Source organism: Tachyglossus aculeatus, chromosome 2, assembly GCF_015852505.1.
Source record: "Tachyglossus aculeatus isolate mTacAcu1 chromosome 2, mTacAcu1.pri, whole genome shotgun sequence".
NCBI lineage: Eukaryota > Metazoa > Chordata > Mammalia > Monotremata > Tachyglossidae > Tachyglossus > Tachyglossus aculeatus.
In genome coordinates, this window is record NC_052067.1 from 164,810,854 (window position 1) to 164,829,171 (window position 18,318).

At 44.9% G+C, this 18,318-nt stretch overlaps 1 protein-coding gene across 2 annotated transcripts in view; it reads left to right on the forward strand.

The window, feature by feature from the left end:
• Positions 1–18,318, forward strand: part of ITPR2 (inositol 1,4,5-trisphosphate receptor type 2) — a 616,651-nt gene that overhangs the window by 155,132 nt on the left and 443,201 nt on the right. For both annotated transcript variants that reach the window (XM_038760705.1, XM_038760713.1), the window contains exons 5-8: positions 2,183–2,341; positions 10,726–10,824; positions 13,661–13,744; positions 16,525–16,671. In XM_038760705.1, the coding sequence (XP_038616633.1) occupies positions 2,183–2,341; positions 10,726–10,824; positions 13,661–13,744; positions 16,525–16,671 (489 nt within the window). The remainder of the gene's footprint in view (positions 1–2,182; positions 2,342–10,725; positions 10,825–13,660; positions 13,745–16,524; positions 16,672–18,318) is intronic.

Below are 18,318 nucleotides of genomic sequence, written 5' to 3' on the forward strand. Positions count from 1 at the left end.
TAGCGGCTCGGGGGGTCGCGTAACTAGTTAGCATTGCAGAGTCTCGTTCGTTATTGGAATTAACCAGACGAATCGCTCCACCAACTAAGAACGGCCATGCACCACCACCCACAGTGCTTAGAACACTGCTTTGCACATAGTAAGCGCTTAATAAATGCCACTATTATTATTATTATTATTATTATTATTATTATTATTATTATTATTAGTTCTAATCCCCGCTCTGCCAGTTGTCTGCTGAGTGACCTTGGGTAACTCACTTCACTTCTACAAGGACTGTGTCCAACTCCATTTGCTTGTATCTACCCTCGCAGACACACTCTCTCTCTCTCTCTCTCTCCACACACATACACACACATATACACACACATATGCCAGAGTATAAACTCCTAGAGGACAGGCACTTAGATCTATACCCTTTAAGCACTTAATAATCACCCCCCCATCATCACTTATGTACATATCTGGAATTCATTTATATTAGTTTCTGTCTCCCCCTCGTGATTGTAACTTTGCATTGGGCAGGGAAAGCGTTGACTAACTCTGTTCTATTATAATAATACTATCATCATCATCAATCGTATTTATTGAGCGCTTACTATGTGCAGAGCACTGTACTAAGCGCTTGGGAAGTACAAATTGGCAACATATAGAGACAGTCCCTACCCAACAGTGGGCTCACTGTCTAAAAGGGGGGAGACAGAGAACAAAACCAAACATACTAACAAAATAAAATAAATAGAATAGAAATGTACAAGTAAAATGAATAAATAAATAAATAGAGTAGTAAATATGTACAAACATATATACAGGTGCTGTGGGGAAGGGAAGGAGGTAAGATGGGGGGATGGAGAGGGGGACGAGGGGGAGAGGAAGGAAGGGGCTCAGTCTGGGAAGGCCTCCTGGAGGAGGTGAGCTCTCAGTAGGGCCTTGAATGGAGGGCCCCCTCTCCACCCCCCCATCTTACCTCCTTCCCTTCCCCACAGCACCTGTATATATGTATATATGTTTGTACATATTTATTACTCTATTTATTTATTTATTTTATTTGTACATATCTATTCTATTTATTTTATTTTGTTAGTATGTTTGGTTTTGTTCTCTGTCTCCCCCTTTTAGACTGTGAGCCCACTGTTGGGTAGGGACTGTCTCTATATGTTGCCAATTTGTACTTCCCAAACGCTTAGTACAGTGCTCTGCACATAGTAAGCGCTCAATAAATACGATTGATGATGATGGTGATAAAAATAATCATGACGACAATAATAATAAGAATCATATTAAGCACTCGGTACATACCAAGCACTGCAGTGGATTCAAGGTAATCAGGTTGGACACGGTCTCTGTCCCATATTGGGCTCACAGTCTTAATCCCCATTTTTCACAGATGAGGTCACTGAGGCACAGAGGAGTGAAGTGACTTGACCAAGGTCACATGACAGATATGTGGCTGTCAGGAGTCTCCCAAGTGCTTAGTGCAGTGCTTTGCACACAGTAAACGCTCAATAAATCCCATTGGTTTCTCCCCTCCAGACTGTAGGCTCGTCGTGAACAGGCTGGGTGTCTCGACACCTCCGTTCTACTGTACTCTCCCAAACATTTAGTAAGGTGCTCTGAAGTGCTCAATAAATAATAATAATAATAATGGTACTTGTTAAGTGCTTACTATGTGCCAAGCACTGTTCTAAGCGCTGGGGTAGATACAAGGTTGTCCCACGTGGGACCCACGGTCTTCATCCCCATTTTACGGATGAGGCAACTGAGGCACAGAGAAGTGCCTCAGGGGGAAGCAGCGTGGCTCAGTGGAAAGAGCCCGGGCTTTGGAGTCAGAGGTCGTGAGTTCAAATCCCGGCTCCGCCACTTGCCAGCTGTGTGATGTTGGGCAAGTCATTTCCCTTCTCTGGGCCTCTGTTCCCTCATCTGTAAAATGGGGATGAAGACTGTGAGCCCCTCGTGGGACAACCTGATTACCTTGTACCTACCCCAGCGCTTAGAACAGTGCTTTGCACATAGTAAGCGCTTAACAAATACCAATATTATTATTATTATTCTCAAATGCCAGGGATTGCTGGATTCTGTTGAGTGCACAGCAGGCCCTCAGTAAGCACTATCCATCGGGCGAGCATTTTCATTAAGGTTTTACTCCAGTCCGGAAGAAGTAATGAATTTGTTTCCTTTGCAGCTCCTGCACATAAAGAGCAACAAGTATCTGACAGTCAACAAGCGACTCCCAGCTCTCTTGGAGAAGAACGCCATGCGGGTGTCCCTGGATGCCGCTGGGAATGAGGGGTCCTGGTTTTACATCCATCCCTTCTGGAAGTTGAGGAGCGAAGGTGACAATGTAGGTGACAATGCCAAACTAATAATAATAATAATGATGACGACATTTATTAAACGCTTACTATGTGCAAAGCACTGCTGTAAGCGCTGGGGAGGTTACAAGGTGATCAGGTTGCCCCACGGGGGGGCTCACAGTCAATCCCCATTTTACAGATGAGGCAGCTGAGGCACAGAGAAGTTAAGTGACTTGCCCACAGACACACAGCTGACAATTGGCGGAGCCGGGATTTGAACCCATGACCACTGACTCCAAAGCCCATGGTCTTTCCACTGAGCCACGCTGCTTCTCTAATAATAATGATGGTGTTAATCTAATAATAATAATCTAATCTAATAATAATAATGATGGTACTTGTGAAGCGCTTACCCTGTGCCAAGCGCTGTTCGAAGCGCTGGGGTAGAGACAAGTTAATCAGGTTGGACACAGGCCCTGTCCCACCTGGGGCTCAGAGTCCTCATCCCCATTTTAGAGATGAGGTCACTGAGGCACAGAGGAAGTGACGTGATGCGGCCGAGTTTACACAGCAGCCGTGGCGGAGCCAGGATTTGAATCCAGGTCCTGTGACCCCCCAGGCCCGGGCTCTTTCCGCCAGGCCACACTGCTTGATAAGGTTTCCCGTAAAGGGCTTCTATTTTGCGGACGAGGTGACCCCGAAAACTAGCGGAAGACCCCAGAAGTCAGCGCAGCGGTGGAAGAGGAATGGGGTGGGATGTTGGAAAGTGGGCGGGTGGTCCTGTAAAGGGCTTCTATTTTGCAGACCAGGTGACCCGAAAATTAGCGGAAGACCCCAGATGTCAGTACGGCAGTGGAAGAGGAGTGGGGTGGGATGTTGGAGGGTGGGCGGGTGGGCGGACGGGCAGCCTCTTGTCTGGCTGTAGGGAGCTGGAATGACTCTTCCATCCTTTCGGCTGGGTGGGACTCCTGGCCCTAAAGGGCACCTGTAGGAGCCCCCTGAGATGTGAGGGTGACTGAGGGGCAAAGCAGGGGTGTCTACACCATCATTGGGTTGAGACCCTCCTTCCAGAGCCTCCGTATCCCCCACCGCTAGCTCCCTCTCTTTTCCCTCACACATCCTTCCCTCTTTTCTTTTGTTTCCACTCCTTTTCTCTATCCCTCCCTCTTCTTTTCCCTCTTCTCTCTTACTCTCTTCTTTCTCCTCTCCATCACTCTTTTCTTTCAATCAATCAATCAATCAATCAATCGTATTTATTGAGCGCTTACCGTGTGCAGAGCACTGTTCTAAGCGCTTGGGAAGTACAAGTTGGCAACATATAGAGACAGTCCCTACCCAACAGTGGGCTCACAGTCCTTTCCTCTCCTTTCTCCCTTCTCTCTCCCTTCCCCTTCTTTACCTCTCTCCTCTCTTACTCTCTTCTTTTCCCTCTCCATCACTCTTTTCCTCTCCTCCTCTCTCTCTTCCTCTGTATCCTTTCTTCTTCTTTTCCTCTTCTTTCTTTCTTACTCTCTCCTTTCTCCTCTCTGTCACTCTCTTCTCTGTCCTTTGCTCCCCTCTTCTCACTCTCTCTTCCCTTTGTTCCTTGCTCTTCTTTTTCTCTCCTCCTCTCTTCCTTACTCTCTTCTATCTCTTCTCCATCACTCTCTTCTCTGTCCTTTGCTCTGTGCTTCTTTTCCTCTTCTTTCTTTCTTACTCTCTTCTTTCTCCTCTCCGTCACTCTCTTCTCTGTCCTTTGCTCACCTCTTCTCACTCTCTCTTCCCTTTGTTCCTTGCTCTTCTTTTCCTCTCCTCCTATCTTCCTTACTCTCTTCTATCTCCTCTCCATCACTCTCTTCTCTGTCCTTTGCTCTGTGCTTCTCTCTTTTCTCTTTCTCCCTTCTCTCTCCTTTCCTCTTCTTTTCCTCTCCTCTCTTCTCCTTTTCTTCACACTCTCCTCTCTCCTTTGCTCTCCTCCTTCCTCTTCCTCTTCATCTCTCCTCTATCAGTATTTCTCTCTACTCAATCAGTCAGTCATTCAATTGTATTTATTGAGTGCTTACTGTATGCAGAGCACTGTACTAAGCGCTTCGGAAGTACAAGTTGGCAACGTATAGAGACGGTCCCTACCCAACAGTGGACTCTTTCTCCTCCTCTCCCCTCTTCCTCTTCTTATCCTCTTCTCTCTCTCCTCTGTATCATTTTTCTCTCCCTCTCTCCTCTTCATCTTCTCTCCTCTCTTTCAGTCTTCTCTAATACTCTCTTACACCCTCTGCCTCTGACTCTCTCTGTCTCTCAGTCTTTTTCTCTCTCAGACCCCAAGCTACAGATCCAACTACCAGTTCCCTCTTCCCCAAAGGGTGAGGGAGTAGAAGAAGGCCTGGACTGGAGAAAGGGGTAGAACCCAGGACAGCCTGCTAGACTGTCCAGTGACAGTATTAATGAGGAATTGTGAACTCTCATTAGAGTTTAAAATAGCAGAATAATATGAGTAATTTGTCAAGCTGCAAAGTATCATTTTGGTTAGCCACTACCATTGGTGACGGGTTTTCTGAACAGATCTGGCTGTGGTCGTTTTCATTTTGTTGTAGCCGAACGTGAATTTTGAAATACTAATTCACTCCCACAGGGTACAAGTCTGATGGTTAAAATTGGTAACGACTTACTTTGTAGGTAAGATGCACCTGAGGCATGGCATGCTGTGATATAATGCACTCGAATTATTTTCTTAGGTCCGGACACAGTTGGAATGCGTTGGCGGGGTTTGTGTTGGGAGGGCGGGGGGTGGTTTTGAAGAGTTTTCCTGTGTGTTGTGAGCATGATCCTGTGTTGATATTTCAGCATGGAATCTTGTTAACTACAGTCAATTCCCAATTCCTCAGGGCTTGATCCTTCTGGGTGGGGTCACTAAATCGCTTTTGTCGTCCCTTCCTTCATTCCTTCAATCGTATTTATTGAGCGCTTACTGTGTGCAGAGCACTGTACTAAGCGCTTGGGAATACAAGTCGGCAACGTGTAGAGACTTGTAGAGACGGTCCCTACCCAACAGCGGGCTCACAGTCTAGTCGTTGTGACTGTTGTTTTATGGTATTTATTAAGCACTTAATAATGATAATAATAATTATGGCATTTATTAAGCACTTACTATGTGCAAAGCACTGTTCTAAGCGCTGGGGAGGTTACAAGGTGATCAAGTTGTCCCACGTGGGGCTCACAGACTTAATCCCCATTTTACAGATGAGGTAACTGAGGCCCAGAGAAGTTAAGTGACTTGCCCAAAGTCACACAGCTGACAAGAGGCGGAGTCGGGATTTGAACCCATGACCTCTGACTCCAAAGCCCGGGCTTTTTGCACTGAGCCACGCTGCTTCTCATGTGCCGGGAGCTTATTATGTGCCAGGCACCATACTAAGTGTTGGGATAGATACCAGCTAATCAGATTGGACACAGTCCCTGTCCCACATGGGGCTCACAGGCTCATTCCCCATTTTGCACATCAGATAAAGGAGGCCCAGAGAAGTGAAGTGATTTGCCCAAGGTCACACAACAAACAGGTGGCGGAGCCAGGATTAGAACCCAAGTCCTTCTGAGTCCCAGGACTGGGCTCTATCCACTCGGCCACGCTGCTTTCTGCTCACTGGAACCTATTCATCTTACAGTGGGCAATGGAGGTGAAACTCATTTATGTCCATTTAGCTATGTGATACAATGTGTTGAAGATTTCATGAAGAAAAAGTTGGACATTTCTAATGAAAGGGGATGGCGAATGTTTGGATTATCTGTGAGTTTCAGTCATCCTTGCTCTCCCGTCCCCAGCCAGGTGGGAAATTGAGAGTTGACTGTAAGCAAGTATCAGACGTGCTTATTTTCACTTGAAGATTGAGACTCTTGTGAAAAGGGAAAGTGCTTTAATCCAGCACAGTTCAGAAACTGCCTTTGTGTAGACGTGTTCCCAAAAAGCATGGCTAAGAAAACACTCTACATTGCTTCTAGATGAAACCAAAATGCTCACAGTTTTTTCACCTCCTGTGGCTTTTGTGTATGTGTAGTCTGCATAAACACATCACCGCTCTGATATTTGTAACAGAATTAATCCTGTTCTCCTTCCTTCCTTCCTTCCTTCCTTCCTTCCTTCCTTCCTTCCTTCCTTCCTTCCTTCCTTCCTTCCTTCCTTCCTTCCTTCCTTTTTCCTTCCTTTCTTCCTATTTCCTTCCTTCCTTCCTTCCTATTTCCTTCCTTCCTTCCTTCCTATTTCCTTCCTTCCTTCCTTCCTTCCTTCCTTCCTTCCTTCCTTCCTTCCTTCCTTCCTTCCTTCCTCCCTCCCTTCCTTCCTTCCTCCCTTCCTTCCCTCCCTCCTTCCTTCCTTCCTTCCTTTATTTCCTTCTTTATTTCCTTCCTTCCTTCCTTCCTTCCTTCCTTCCTTCCTTCCTTCCTTCCTTCCTTCCTTTATTTCCTTCTTTATTTCCTTCCTTCCTTCCTTCCTTCCTTCCTTTCCTTCCTTTCCTTCCTTCCTTTCCTTCCTTTCCTTCCTTCCTTCCTTCCTTCCTTCCTTCCTTCCTTCCTTCTTCCTTCCTCCCTCCCTTCCTTCCTTCCTCCCTTCCTTCCCTCCCTCCTTCCTTCCTTCCTTCCTTTATTTCCTTCTTTATTTCCTTCCTTCCTTCCTTCCTTCCTTCCTTCCTTCCTTCCTTCCTTCCTTTCCTTCCTTTCCTTCCTTTCCTTCCTTTCCTTCCTTTCCTTCCTTCCTTCCTTCCTTCCTTCCTTCTTTCCTTCCTTCCTTCCTTCCTTTCCTTCCTTTCCTTACTTCCTTCCTTCCCTCCCTCCCTCCCTCCCTCCTTCCTTCCCTCCCTCCCTCCCTCCCTCCTTCCTTCCTTCCTTCCTCCTTTTCTTTCCTTTTCTTTTTTCTTTCTTCCCTAAAATGCCCTTAAATCCTGTATTTGGTGGAAAGTAGGTCTCCCATCTAGACTGTAACCTCACTGAGGGCAGGAAATATGTCTGCTTATTTTTATTTTGTACTCTCCCAAGTGCTTAGTACAGTGCTCTGCACACAGTAAGTGCTCAATAAATATGATTGAATGAGTGAATGAACAAACTGCTCAACACCTGGGTCTGAAGAGGAGATGAAATGTAGAGCCTTCCAGTTTTAGTCCTTAGTTTTACTGAGGTGAATCCAGAGTAAGTCAGAGATACCGAAATGGGTGTCCTGGGTTAGAAGTTTTCTTTTTTTATGGTATTTGTTAAGGTTTGGCCATGTCAATCACTGTTTAAGTGCTGGGATAGATACAAGTTAATCAGATTGGACACAGTCCCTGACCCGCTTGGGGCTCACAGCCTAAGTAGGAGGGATAACAGGAGAACTGAGGCACATAGAAGTGAAGTGACTTGCCCAAGGTCACACAGCAAGCATTTGGCAGAGCCGGGAGCAAGTTAATCAGATTGGATATAGTCCCTGACCCGCATGGGACTCACAATCAATCAATCAATCGTATTTATTGAGTGCTTACTGTGTGCAGAGCACTGTACTAAGTGCTTGGGAAGTACAAGTTGGCAACATATAGAGACAGTCCCTACCCAACAGTGGGCTCACAGTCTAACAGGGGGAGGGAGAACAGGAGAACTGAGGCACATAGAAGTGAAGTGACTTGCCCATTTGGCAGAGCCGGGATTAGAACCCTCAATAAATAAATAATAATAATAATAATGATGATGATGGCATTTGTTAAGCACATACTGTGTGCCGAGCACTGTTCTAAGGGCTGGGATAGATACAAGATAATCAGGTTGTCCCACATGGGGTTGACGGTCTTAATCCCCATTTTACAGATGAGGCTCAGAGAAGTGAAGTGACTTGCCCAAAGCCACACAGCTGACAAATGGCAGAGGCGGGATTAGAATCCATGACTTCTGACTCCCAAACCTAGGCTCTTTCCACTGAGCCACGCTGTTTCCCTAAGAGGATGATGAACTTTTCTGGAAACTGAGAGTTCCAGGGGGGCAAAGAGCTTGCTGATTGAGGAGGAACAATCACAGACTTGTAAGAAGTTCTCTCCATCTCAGCTTGCACTGTTGCTTCATCGATATATATATAATCAATCAATCAATCAATCTATCAATCGTATTTATTGAGCGCTTCTATGTGCAGAGCACTGTACTAAGCGCTTGGGAAGTACAAGTTGGCAACACGTAGAGACAGTCCCTACCCAATAGTGGGCTTACAGTCTAAAAGGGGGAGACATGGGAGAGATATGTATGTATATACATATATATATATATATATATATATATATATATATATATATATATAGGCAGTTAAAATGCTGATTAAAAATAAGAATTTTGGCATTTATTAAATGCTTACTAAGAGCCAAGCACTGGGTAGTTGCAAGGTCATCAGATCGGTCACGGTTTCTGTCTCACCACAAGGCTCCCAATTGATCTTTTTATCCCCATTTTACAGACAAGGAAAGAGAGGACCAGAGAGGTTAAATGACTTGCCCAGGGTCGCACAGCCGGTCAGTGACAGAGCTGGGATTACAACCCAGATTTCCAACCCTACGCTCTTCGAATGAGAAGATGCTTAAGTCGTCTTTCTCATCCAATGCCAGGGAAGCGCTTTGGGATTTTATCGTACATTCTAACTTGGAGAATAAAGATAATAATAACGAAGGTATCTGTTAAGTACTTGCTATGTGTCAGGCACTGTACTACGTGCTAGGGTGAATACAGGTAGATCGGGTTGGACACAGTCCCTGTCCCACATGGGGCTCCCAGTCTCAATCCCCATTTTACAGATGAGGTAACGGAGGCACAGAGAAGTGAAGTGACTTGCCCAAGGTCACCCAGACTCCCAGGCTTGTGCTGTATTCAGTACACCATGCTACTTCTCTTAAAATGGGAAAGGTAGCTAAAATAGATAGTCAGTCATTTCATTTCATTCCTTTTAACCAGAGTTTTCTTCATTTAATTGCTATAAATACCATTATTATTATTACTGTTACAGTTCTAAGCTCTGGGGTAGATACGGTTAATCAGCTTGGACACAGCCCCTGTCCCACATCGGGCTCACAATCTTAATCCCCATTTTACAGGTGAGGGAACTGAGGCGCAGACAAGCTAAGTGACTTGCCCAAGGTCACACAGCAGCAGACGTGGTGGAACCAAGCTTAAAACCCAGGTCTTTCTTACTCCCAGGCCTCTGCTCTATCCACTAGGCCATGCTGGTTCCTTGACAGCATAGTAAGAGCCTGAAAGATAAAAAATAAAATAAATAATGGCATTTGTTAAGCGTTTACTATGTGCTAAGCACTGGGAAAGATGGCATTAGCTGATGCTTCTTGTCTTTCAGGGGCTACTTTTAACTAAAAAAAAATATAAACATCAGAAAAATTGCTTTAGGCAGGATCTTCAGAACATCAGGGAAGCAGCATGGCTCAGCGGAAAGAGCTCAGGCTTTGGAGTCAGAGGTCATGAGTTCAAATCTCCACTCTGCCAATTAGCTGGGTGACTTTGGGCAAGTCACTTCACTTCTCTGGGCCTCAGTTCCCTCATCTGGAAAATGGGGATTGAGACTGTGAGCCCCCTGTGGGACAATCTGATCACCTTGTATCCCCGCAGCGCTTAGAACAGTGCTTTGCACATAGTAAGCGCTTAACAAATTCCATCATTATTATTATTAACATCAGGGACAAGCAGGTTTAAGAAATAATAATAATAATAATAATAATAATAATAATAATAATGGTATTTGTAAAGCGCTTACTATGCACTGTTCCAAGTGCTGATCATAGGTCCATTTTGTTTAGCTCTGTGGACCAAAGCTAGATCCGGAGAAGATTAAACTTAGGCCAGAGAGATGCCACCAAAATCAGGGAAAGTTTACAGGGAGTCAAATAATAATAATAATAATAATAATAATGTTGGGATTTGTTAAGCACTTACTATGTGCCAAACACTGTTCTAAGTGCTGGGGTAGATACAAGGTAATCAGGTTGTCCCACGTGGGGCTCACAGTCTTCCTCCCCATTTTACAAATGAGGTAACTGAGGCACAGAGAAATTAAGTGACTTGTCCAAGGTCACATAGCTGATAAGTGGAAGAGCTGGGATTAGAACCCATGACCTCTGACTCCCAAGCCCCAACACTTTCAAAGCCAACGAAATAGCTTCCAGGGCTCCCTTAATTCTGCTACCTAGGCAGCACACCATACAATGATCAAAATACAGAGACAAAACTCCATCGCGAAAGTCAAAGCTCAGTGCGTTTGTGAGACCAGGCTGATGGTATTAACCTTGCAAGAGATCAAACATTGAACCAGAAGATGATGTAGTATACGCAGATGCTTAGAACAGTGCCCTTCACACAGAAAGCGCAGTAAGCAATGGTATCCATAAATGCCACTGATGAGGATGGTGACACCGGTCAGTTGGCTGAAACTGTGGCTTCTTTTGAACTCCAGATCGTTGTGGGAGACAAAGTTGTACTGATGCCTGTCAATGCGGGACAACCACTACACGCCAGCAACATAGAGCTTCTCGACAATCCTGGATGCAAAGAGGTGAGTTTGGGATTGTGGGGGAGAGAGAGATAGAGATAGATAGATAGATAGATAGATAGATAGATAGATAGATAGATAGACAGAGTGTGTGTGTATGTGTGTTTTTTTTTTTTGTGTGTGTGTGTGTGTGTGTGTGTGTGTGTGTGTGAGTGAGAGAGAGAGAGTTCACATGCCCCAGGGAGGTTGGGGAAGGGAAGAGGCGGAGGGCAAAGAAAGGGGAGCAGGGATGAGAGTAGCCAAGCTCTCTCTTCATTCATTCATTCATTCATTCATTCATTCATTCAATCAATCGTTCTTCATTCATTCATTCATTCATTCAATCAATCGTATTTATTGAGCGCTTACTATGTGCAGAGCACTGTACTAAGCGCTTGGGAAGTACAAGTTGGCAACATATAGAGATGGCCTCTACCCAACAGTGGGCTCACAGTCTATTTATTCAATCATATTTATCAAGCACTTTTAGATCATATTTATTCATATTCATTTATTCATATTCAATCATATTTATTTTGTTGGTATGTTTGGTACTGTTCTCTGTCTCCCCCTTTTAGACTGTGAGCCCACTGTTGGGTAGGGACCGTCTCTATGTGTTGCCAATTTGTACTTCCCAAGCGCTTAGTACAGTGCTCTGCACATAGTAAGCGCTCAATAAATACGATTGATTGATTGATTGATATTTATCAAGCACTTTTAGACCGTGAGCCCACTGCTGGGTAGGGACCGTCTCTATATGTTACCAACTTGCACTTCCCAAGAGCTTAGTACAGTGCTCTGCACACAGTAAGCGCTCAATAAATACGATTGATGACGATTGATGATGAAGCACTTACTGTGTGCAGAGCACTGTACTAGGAGCTTGGGGGAATATAGTCCAGAGGAGTAGTGACATTAATATAAAGAAATAAGTGATGCATGTGGATATAAACGTGGTGGGGCAGAGGGAGGGGGCCGTAAAGGGAACAAATCCAAGTTCAAGGATGACACCGAAGGGAGTGGGAGAAGCGCCTAATATAATGCTGTGCACACAGTAAGCATTCAGTAAATCAATCAATCAATCAATCAATCGTATTTATTGAGCGCTTACTGTGTGCAGAGCACTGTACTAAGCGCTTGGGAAGTACAAGTCGGCAACATATAGAGACAGTCCCTACCCAACAGTGAGCTCACAAATTGATTGAAAAAACAAGTAAATGATGGGATTTGTTAAGCACTTTTCTAAGCACTGGGAGAGATACAAGGTGATCAGGTTGTCCCACGTGGGGCTCACAGTCATAATCACCATTTTTCAGAGGAGGGAACTGAGGCACAGGGAAGTTAATAATAATAATAATAATAATAATAATGGCATTTATTAAGCGCTTACTATGTGCAAAGCACTGTTCTAAGCGCCGGGGAGGTTACAAGGTGATCAGGTTGTCCTACGGGGGGCTCACAGTCTTAATCCCCATTTTACAGATGAGGTAACTGAGGCACAGAGAAGTGAAGTGACTTGCCCAAAGTCACACAGCTGACAAGTGGCGGAGCCGGGATTAGAACCCATGACCTCTGACTCCGAAGCCCAGGCTGTTTCCACTGAGCCACGCTGCTTCTCACTGAAGGCAGGGCTCATGCCTTCTCCATAGTTTGTACTCTTCCAAGCACCTACTACAGTGCCAGGCACCCTGGAGTTGCTCAGTAAATGCTACTGAGCAAATGCTATTTGTTTCTCAACACTGTTTGTGGTTTGCAGCAGCATGGCTGAGAGGCTAGAGCCCGGGCCTGAGAGTCAGGAGGTCATGGGTTCTAATCCTGGCTCTGCCACTTGAGAAGCAGTGTGGCTCAGTGGAAACTGCTCGGGCTTTGGAGTCAGAGGTCATGGGTTCAAATCCCGGCTCCGCCGATTGTCAGCTGCGTGACTTTGGGCAAGTCGCTTAACTTCTCTGGGCCTCAGTTCCCTCATCTGTAAAATGGGGATGAAGATTGAGCCCCCCGTGGGACAACCTGATCACCTTGTAACCTCCGCAGAGCTTAGAACAATGCATTGCACATAGTAAGTGCTTAATAAATGCCATTTAAAAAAAGTGTCTGTACCTCAGTTCCTCATTTTACAAATGAGGAATAGGACTGTGAGCCCCATGAGGGACAGGGACTCTGTCCAACCCGATTTGCTCGTAACCACCCCAGCGCTTAGTAGAGTGCCTGGCACATAGTAAGCGCTTAACAAATACCATAATTATTATTATTGTTGCGAAATTCCCAAGCGATTTTGTAGTGTTGGCACTAGTGATATTGGTATGGGGAAAGCTTTGTTTTTGTTTCCCGTCAATCAATTAATAAATCAACCAGTGGTATTTATTGAGCACTTTGGGCAGAACAGAGAGCTTAGGGGAGTACAGTACAACAGAGTTGGTAGACATATTTCATCATCGATCGTATTTATTGAGCGCTTACTGTGTGCAGAGCACTGTACTAAGCGCTTGGGAAGTACAAGTTGGCAACATATGACAAATATGAAAGACATATTTCTTGCCATCAAGGTGTTGTCAGTAGAGAGTGGGAGACAGACATTAAAATATATTTTGGACATGTACATAAGTGTCGTGGGCCTGAAGATGGGGTGAACAACAAGTGCTTAAAGGGTACAGATCTAAGTGTATATGGTATGTACAAGCGGCGTGGAAGGGTTCTCTAAAGAGCCTGGAATAATAATAATAATAATACTTTTGGTATTTGTTAAGCGCTTACTATGTGCAAAGCACTGTCTTAAGTGCTGGGAAGTACATTAAAGTCACATCTACCCTACAGCTTCACTAGAATGTCAACACAAATATTTTCTTTTTCTTCCTCTTAATAGGTGAATGCTGTTAATTGTAACACTAGCTGGAAAATTACTTTATTCATGAAATACAGTTGCTACCGAGAAGACGTACTTAAAGGGGTAAGTCTTTTTGCTCTCTGGGCTCTTTTGGGATGCGACCAGGAGAAATGGGAGGAGGAAGAAAATAATCTAGTGTCAAATCAATTTACCGGCACATAATCTTTGATTTCTATTACGAAGAATTATGTCCTCCAAAGGTTGAAGTCTTCCTCTGTGGAAATGTGACTAATTGCTGGCTGTTTATTATAATAATGATGGCATTTGTTAAGCGCTTACTATGTGCCAAGCACTGTTCTACGCTCTGGGGTAGAGGCAAGATAATCAGGTTGTCAATCAATCAATCAATCAATCGTATTTATTGAGCGCTTACTGTGTGCAGAGCACTGGACTAAGCGCTTGGGAAATACAAGTTGGCAACATATAGAGACAGTCCCTACCCACCAGTGGGCTCACCACGTGGGGCTCACAGTCTTAATCCCCTTTTACAGATGAGGGAACTGAGGCACAGAGGTGTTCAGTGACTTGCCCCAAGTCACACAGATAGCAAGCGGCAGAGGCGGAATTAGAACCCATGACCTTTGACTCCCAAGCCCGTGCTCTGCCCACGAAACCACGCTGCTTCACTTACTGTTTTTAGAGCACTGTACTAAGCTCTTGGGAGAGTATAGTACAACGATAGACACATTCCCTTCCCACAGTGAGCTTACAGTCTAGAGGGGGGTGAGGCACATTAATATAAATATAAATAAATGACAGATCGGTACATAAGTGGTGTGGGGAGGGGGGCTGAACAAAGGGAGCAAGTCAGGGTGATGCCGGAGGGAGTGGGAGAAGCGGAAAGGGGGGCTTAGTCAGGGAAGGCCTCTTGGAGGAGGTGGGTCTTCAATAAGGCTTTTAAAGTTGGGGGGAGAGCGATCGTCTGTTGGAGTTGAGATTGTCCTCACCGGTTGAATAATAATAATGAGAATAATAATAATAATGATAATCGTCATCATCGTCGTGGTATTTGTTAAGCGCCTACTAGGTGCCAAGCACTGTGTTAAGCGCTAGGTTAGATACAAGATAATCAGATCCCACATGAGGCTCACAGTCTAAGTAAGAGGGAGAACAGGGATTGATTTCCCCATTTTTCAGTGAGAGACCAGAGGCACAGAGAAGTTAAATGGCTTGCCCAAAGTCACCCAGGAGGCATGTGATGGAGCTGGGATTAATAATAATAATAATAATAATAATAATAATAATAATAATGATGATGATGATGGCATTTATTAAGCACTTACTATGTGCAAAGCACTGTTCTAAGTGCTGGGGAGGATACAAGGTGATCAGGTTGTCCCACGTGGGGCTCACAGTCTTAAGAAGCAGCATGGCTCAATGGAAAGAGCACGGGCTTTGGAGTCAGAGGTCATGGGTTCGAATCCCGACTCCGCCACAGGTCTGCTGTGTGATCTTCGGCAAGTCACTTCACTTCTCTGGGCCTCAGTTACCTCATCGGTAAAATGGGGATTAAGGCTGTGAGCCCCACGTGGGACAACCTGATCACCCTGTATCCTCCCCAGCGCTTAGAACAGTGCTTTGCACATAGTAAGCGCTTAATAAATGCCAATTATTATTATTATTATTATTATTAATCCCCATTTTCCAGATGAGGCCACCAAGGTCCAGAGAATTTAAGTGATTTTCCCAAAGTCACACAGCTGACAATTGGCAGAGCCGGGATTGGAACCCATGACCTCTGACTCCAAAGCCAGGAGTCAGAGTTAGAACCCAGGTCTTCTGATTTCCAGGCCCGGGCTCTTTCCATTGGGCCACACCGCTTCTGTTTATAATAATAACAATAATAGCATTTATTAAGCGCTCACTATGTGCAAAGCACTGTTCTAAGCGCTGCGGAGGTTACAAGGTGATCTGGTTGTCCCACGGGGGGCTCACAGTCTTAATCCATCCCCATTTTCCAGATGAGGGAACTGAGGCCCAGAGAAGTGAAGTGACTTGCCCAAAGTCACACAGCGGACAATTGGCGGAGCCGGAATTTGAACCCATGACCTCTGACTCCAAAGCCCGGGCTCTTTCCACTGAGCCATGCTGTTTGTGCTTTATGGCTGTTCCTGGGCGATACTCAATGAGACTATGTGATCAAAAGATTCAACACTGTAAAATACCCTGAATTTATCAATAATTAAAAACTGTACTATTTGGTAGGCGCTTTCCGGGTGCCAAGCACTGTACTAAGCACTGCGGTAGTTGTAAGATAATCGGGGTGTTTCTCGGAAGGTTTCCAATGCCTTATCTGATACTCTGATTCAGTCTCTCCCACTCCCTACTGAGAGGGGATAGAGAATAATCAATTAATCAATGGTATTTATTGAGCGCTTGCTGTGTGCAGAGTACTGTACTAAGCACTTGGGAGAGAACAGTGTATAGATGCGTTCCCTGCTCACAACGAGCTGGCAGTCTAGAGGGGCGAACAGACCTTAATATAAATACATGCATACATATAAATAAATATATTATAATAATAACAATAATAATACAAAAAATTAATAAAATAAAGTAAATTAACTATATATACAAAAGTTCTTTGGGGTGGAGGGAGGGGCAAATAAAGGGAGCAAATCCAAGTGCAAGGATTAACTGGAAACCTTCTGATGGGCTTCCTTCAATCATTAGAAATAAATAAGATTGTAAACTTGTTGTAGGCAAGGAGTGCGTCTGTTTACCGTTCCATCGTACACTCCCAAGCGCTCAGTACAGTGCTGTGCACATGGAAAGCGCTCAATAAGTACGATTTAAGGAGTGAATATAGATACATGTGTGTTGTCCCGGTCTGTTTTTCCCAGGGGGACGTGGTGAGATTGTTCCACGCGGAGCAGGAGAAGTTTCTGACCTGCGACGATTACGAGAAAGTGCAGCACATCTTCCTCCGCACAACGCTGCGTCAGTCAGCCACCTCGGCCACGAGTTCGAAAGCGCTCTGGGAGATCGAGGTGGGTATTTGGGAGGTTGGGTCCCGTCAGCCCCTTGAGCCCGAACAACCCGGCTTAGTCCGTCCTGTCCTCAAAGCCCGCAGTTTTCGTGACAAAGCCATTTGGAATTTATGAGCCAATGTAATCATAATGATGGCATTTATTAAGCGCTTACTCTGTGCAAAGCACTGTTCTAAGCGCTGGGGAGGTTACAAGGTGATCAGGTTGTCCCTCGTGGGGCTCACAGATTTAATCCCCATTTTACAGATGAGGGAACTGAGGCCCGGAGAAGTTAAGTGACTTGCCCAAAGTCACACAGCTGACAATTGGTGGAGCCGGGATTTGAACCCATGACCTCTGACTCCAAAGCCCGGGCTCTTTCCTACTGAACCACGCTGCTTCTCATAATGATGGCATTTTTTATTAAGCGCTTACTATGTGCAAAGCACTGTTCTAAGTGTTGGGGAGGTTACAAGGTGATCAGGTTGTCCCACGGGGGGCTCACAGTCTTAATCCCCATTTTACAGATGAGGTAACTGAGGCACAGAGAAGTTAAGTGACTTGCCCAAAGTCACCCAGCTGACAAGTAGCAGAGTCAGGATTTGAACCCATGACCCCTGACTCCAAAGCCCGTGCTCTTTCCACTGAGCCAGGCTGCTTCTCTAATCATCTAATCTAATCTAATCATGATTATGGTACTCTGTATTAAGCACTGTATTCACTCATTCATTCATTCAATCGTATTTCTTTAGCACTTACTGTGTGCAGAGCAGTGTACTAAGCGCTTGGGAAGTACAAGTTGGCAACATATAGAGACGGTCCCTACCCAACAACGGGCTCACAGTTTAGAAGGGGGAGACAGACAACAAAACAAAATATGTAGACGGGTGTCAAAGTCGTGAGAACAAATAGGATTAAAGCTAAATGCACATCATTAAAAAAATAAATAGAATAGTAAGTATGTACAAGTAAAATAAATAGAGTATTAAATCTGTACAAACATCTATACAGGTGCTGTGGGGAGGGGAAGGAGGTAGGGCCGGGGGGATGGGGAGGAGGAGAGGAAAAAGGGGGCTCAGTCTGGGAAGGCCTTACAAATAATAATAACAATAACGACAATAATAATAATAATAATAATAATAATAATAATAATAATGGTATTTGTTAAGCACTTACATGTACCAAGCACTGTTCTAAGCGCTGGGTTAGATACAAAGTAGTCAGGTTATTTAAGCGCTTACATGTACCACGCACTGTTCTAAGCGCTGGGTTAGATACAAAGTAGTCAGTTTATCCCACGTGGGGCTCATAGTCTTAATCCCCATTTTACAAATGAGGTAACTGAGGCACAGAGAAGTGAAGTGACTTGCCCAAAGTCACACAGGGGACAAGTGGCCGAGCCGGGATTAGAACCCACAACCTCCGACTCCCAAGCCCAGGCTCTCTCCACTGAGCCACGCTGCTTCAAAGCGATGAGGTAGAAACGTGATGATCAGGTCGGACACGGTTCCTGTCCCACATCAGTCAATCAATCAATCAATCAATCGTATTTATTGAGCGCTTACTTTGTGCAGAGCACTGTACTAAGCGCTTGGGAAGTACAAGTTGGCAACGTATAGAGACGGTCCCTACCCAACAGTGGGCTCCCACATGGGGCTCACAGTCTAA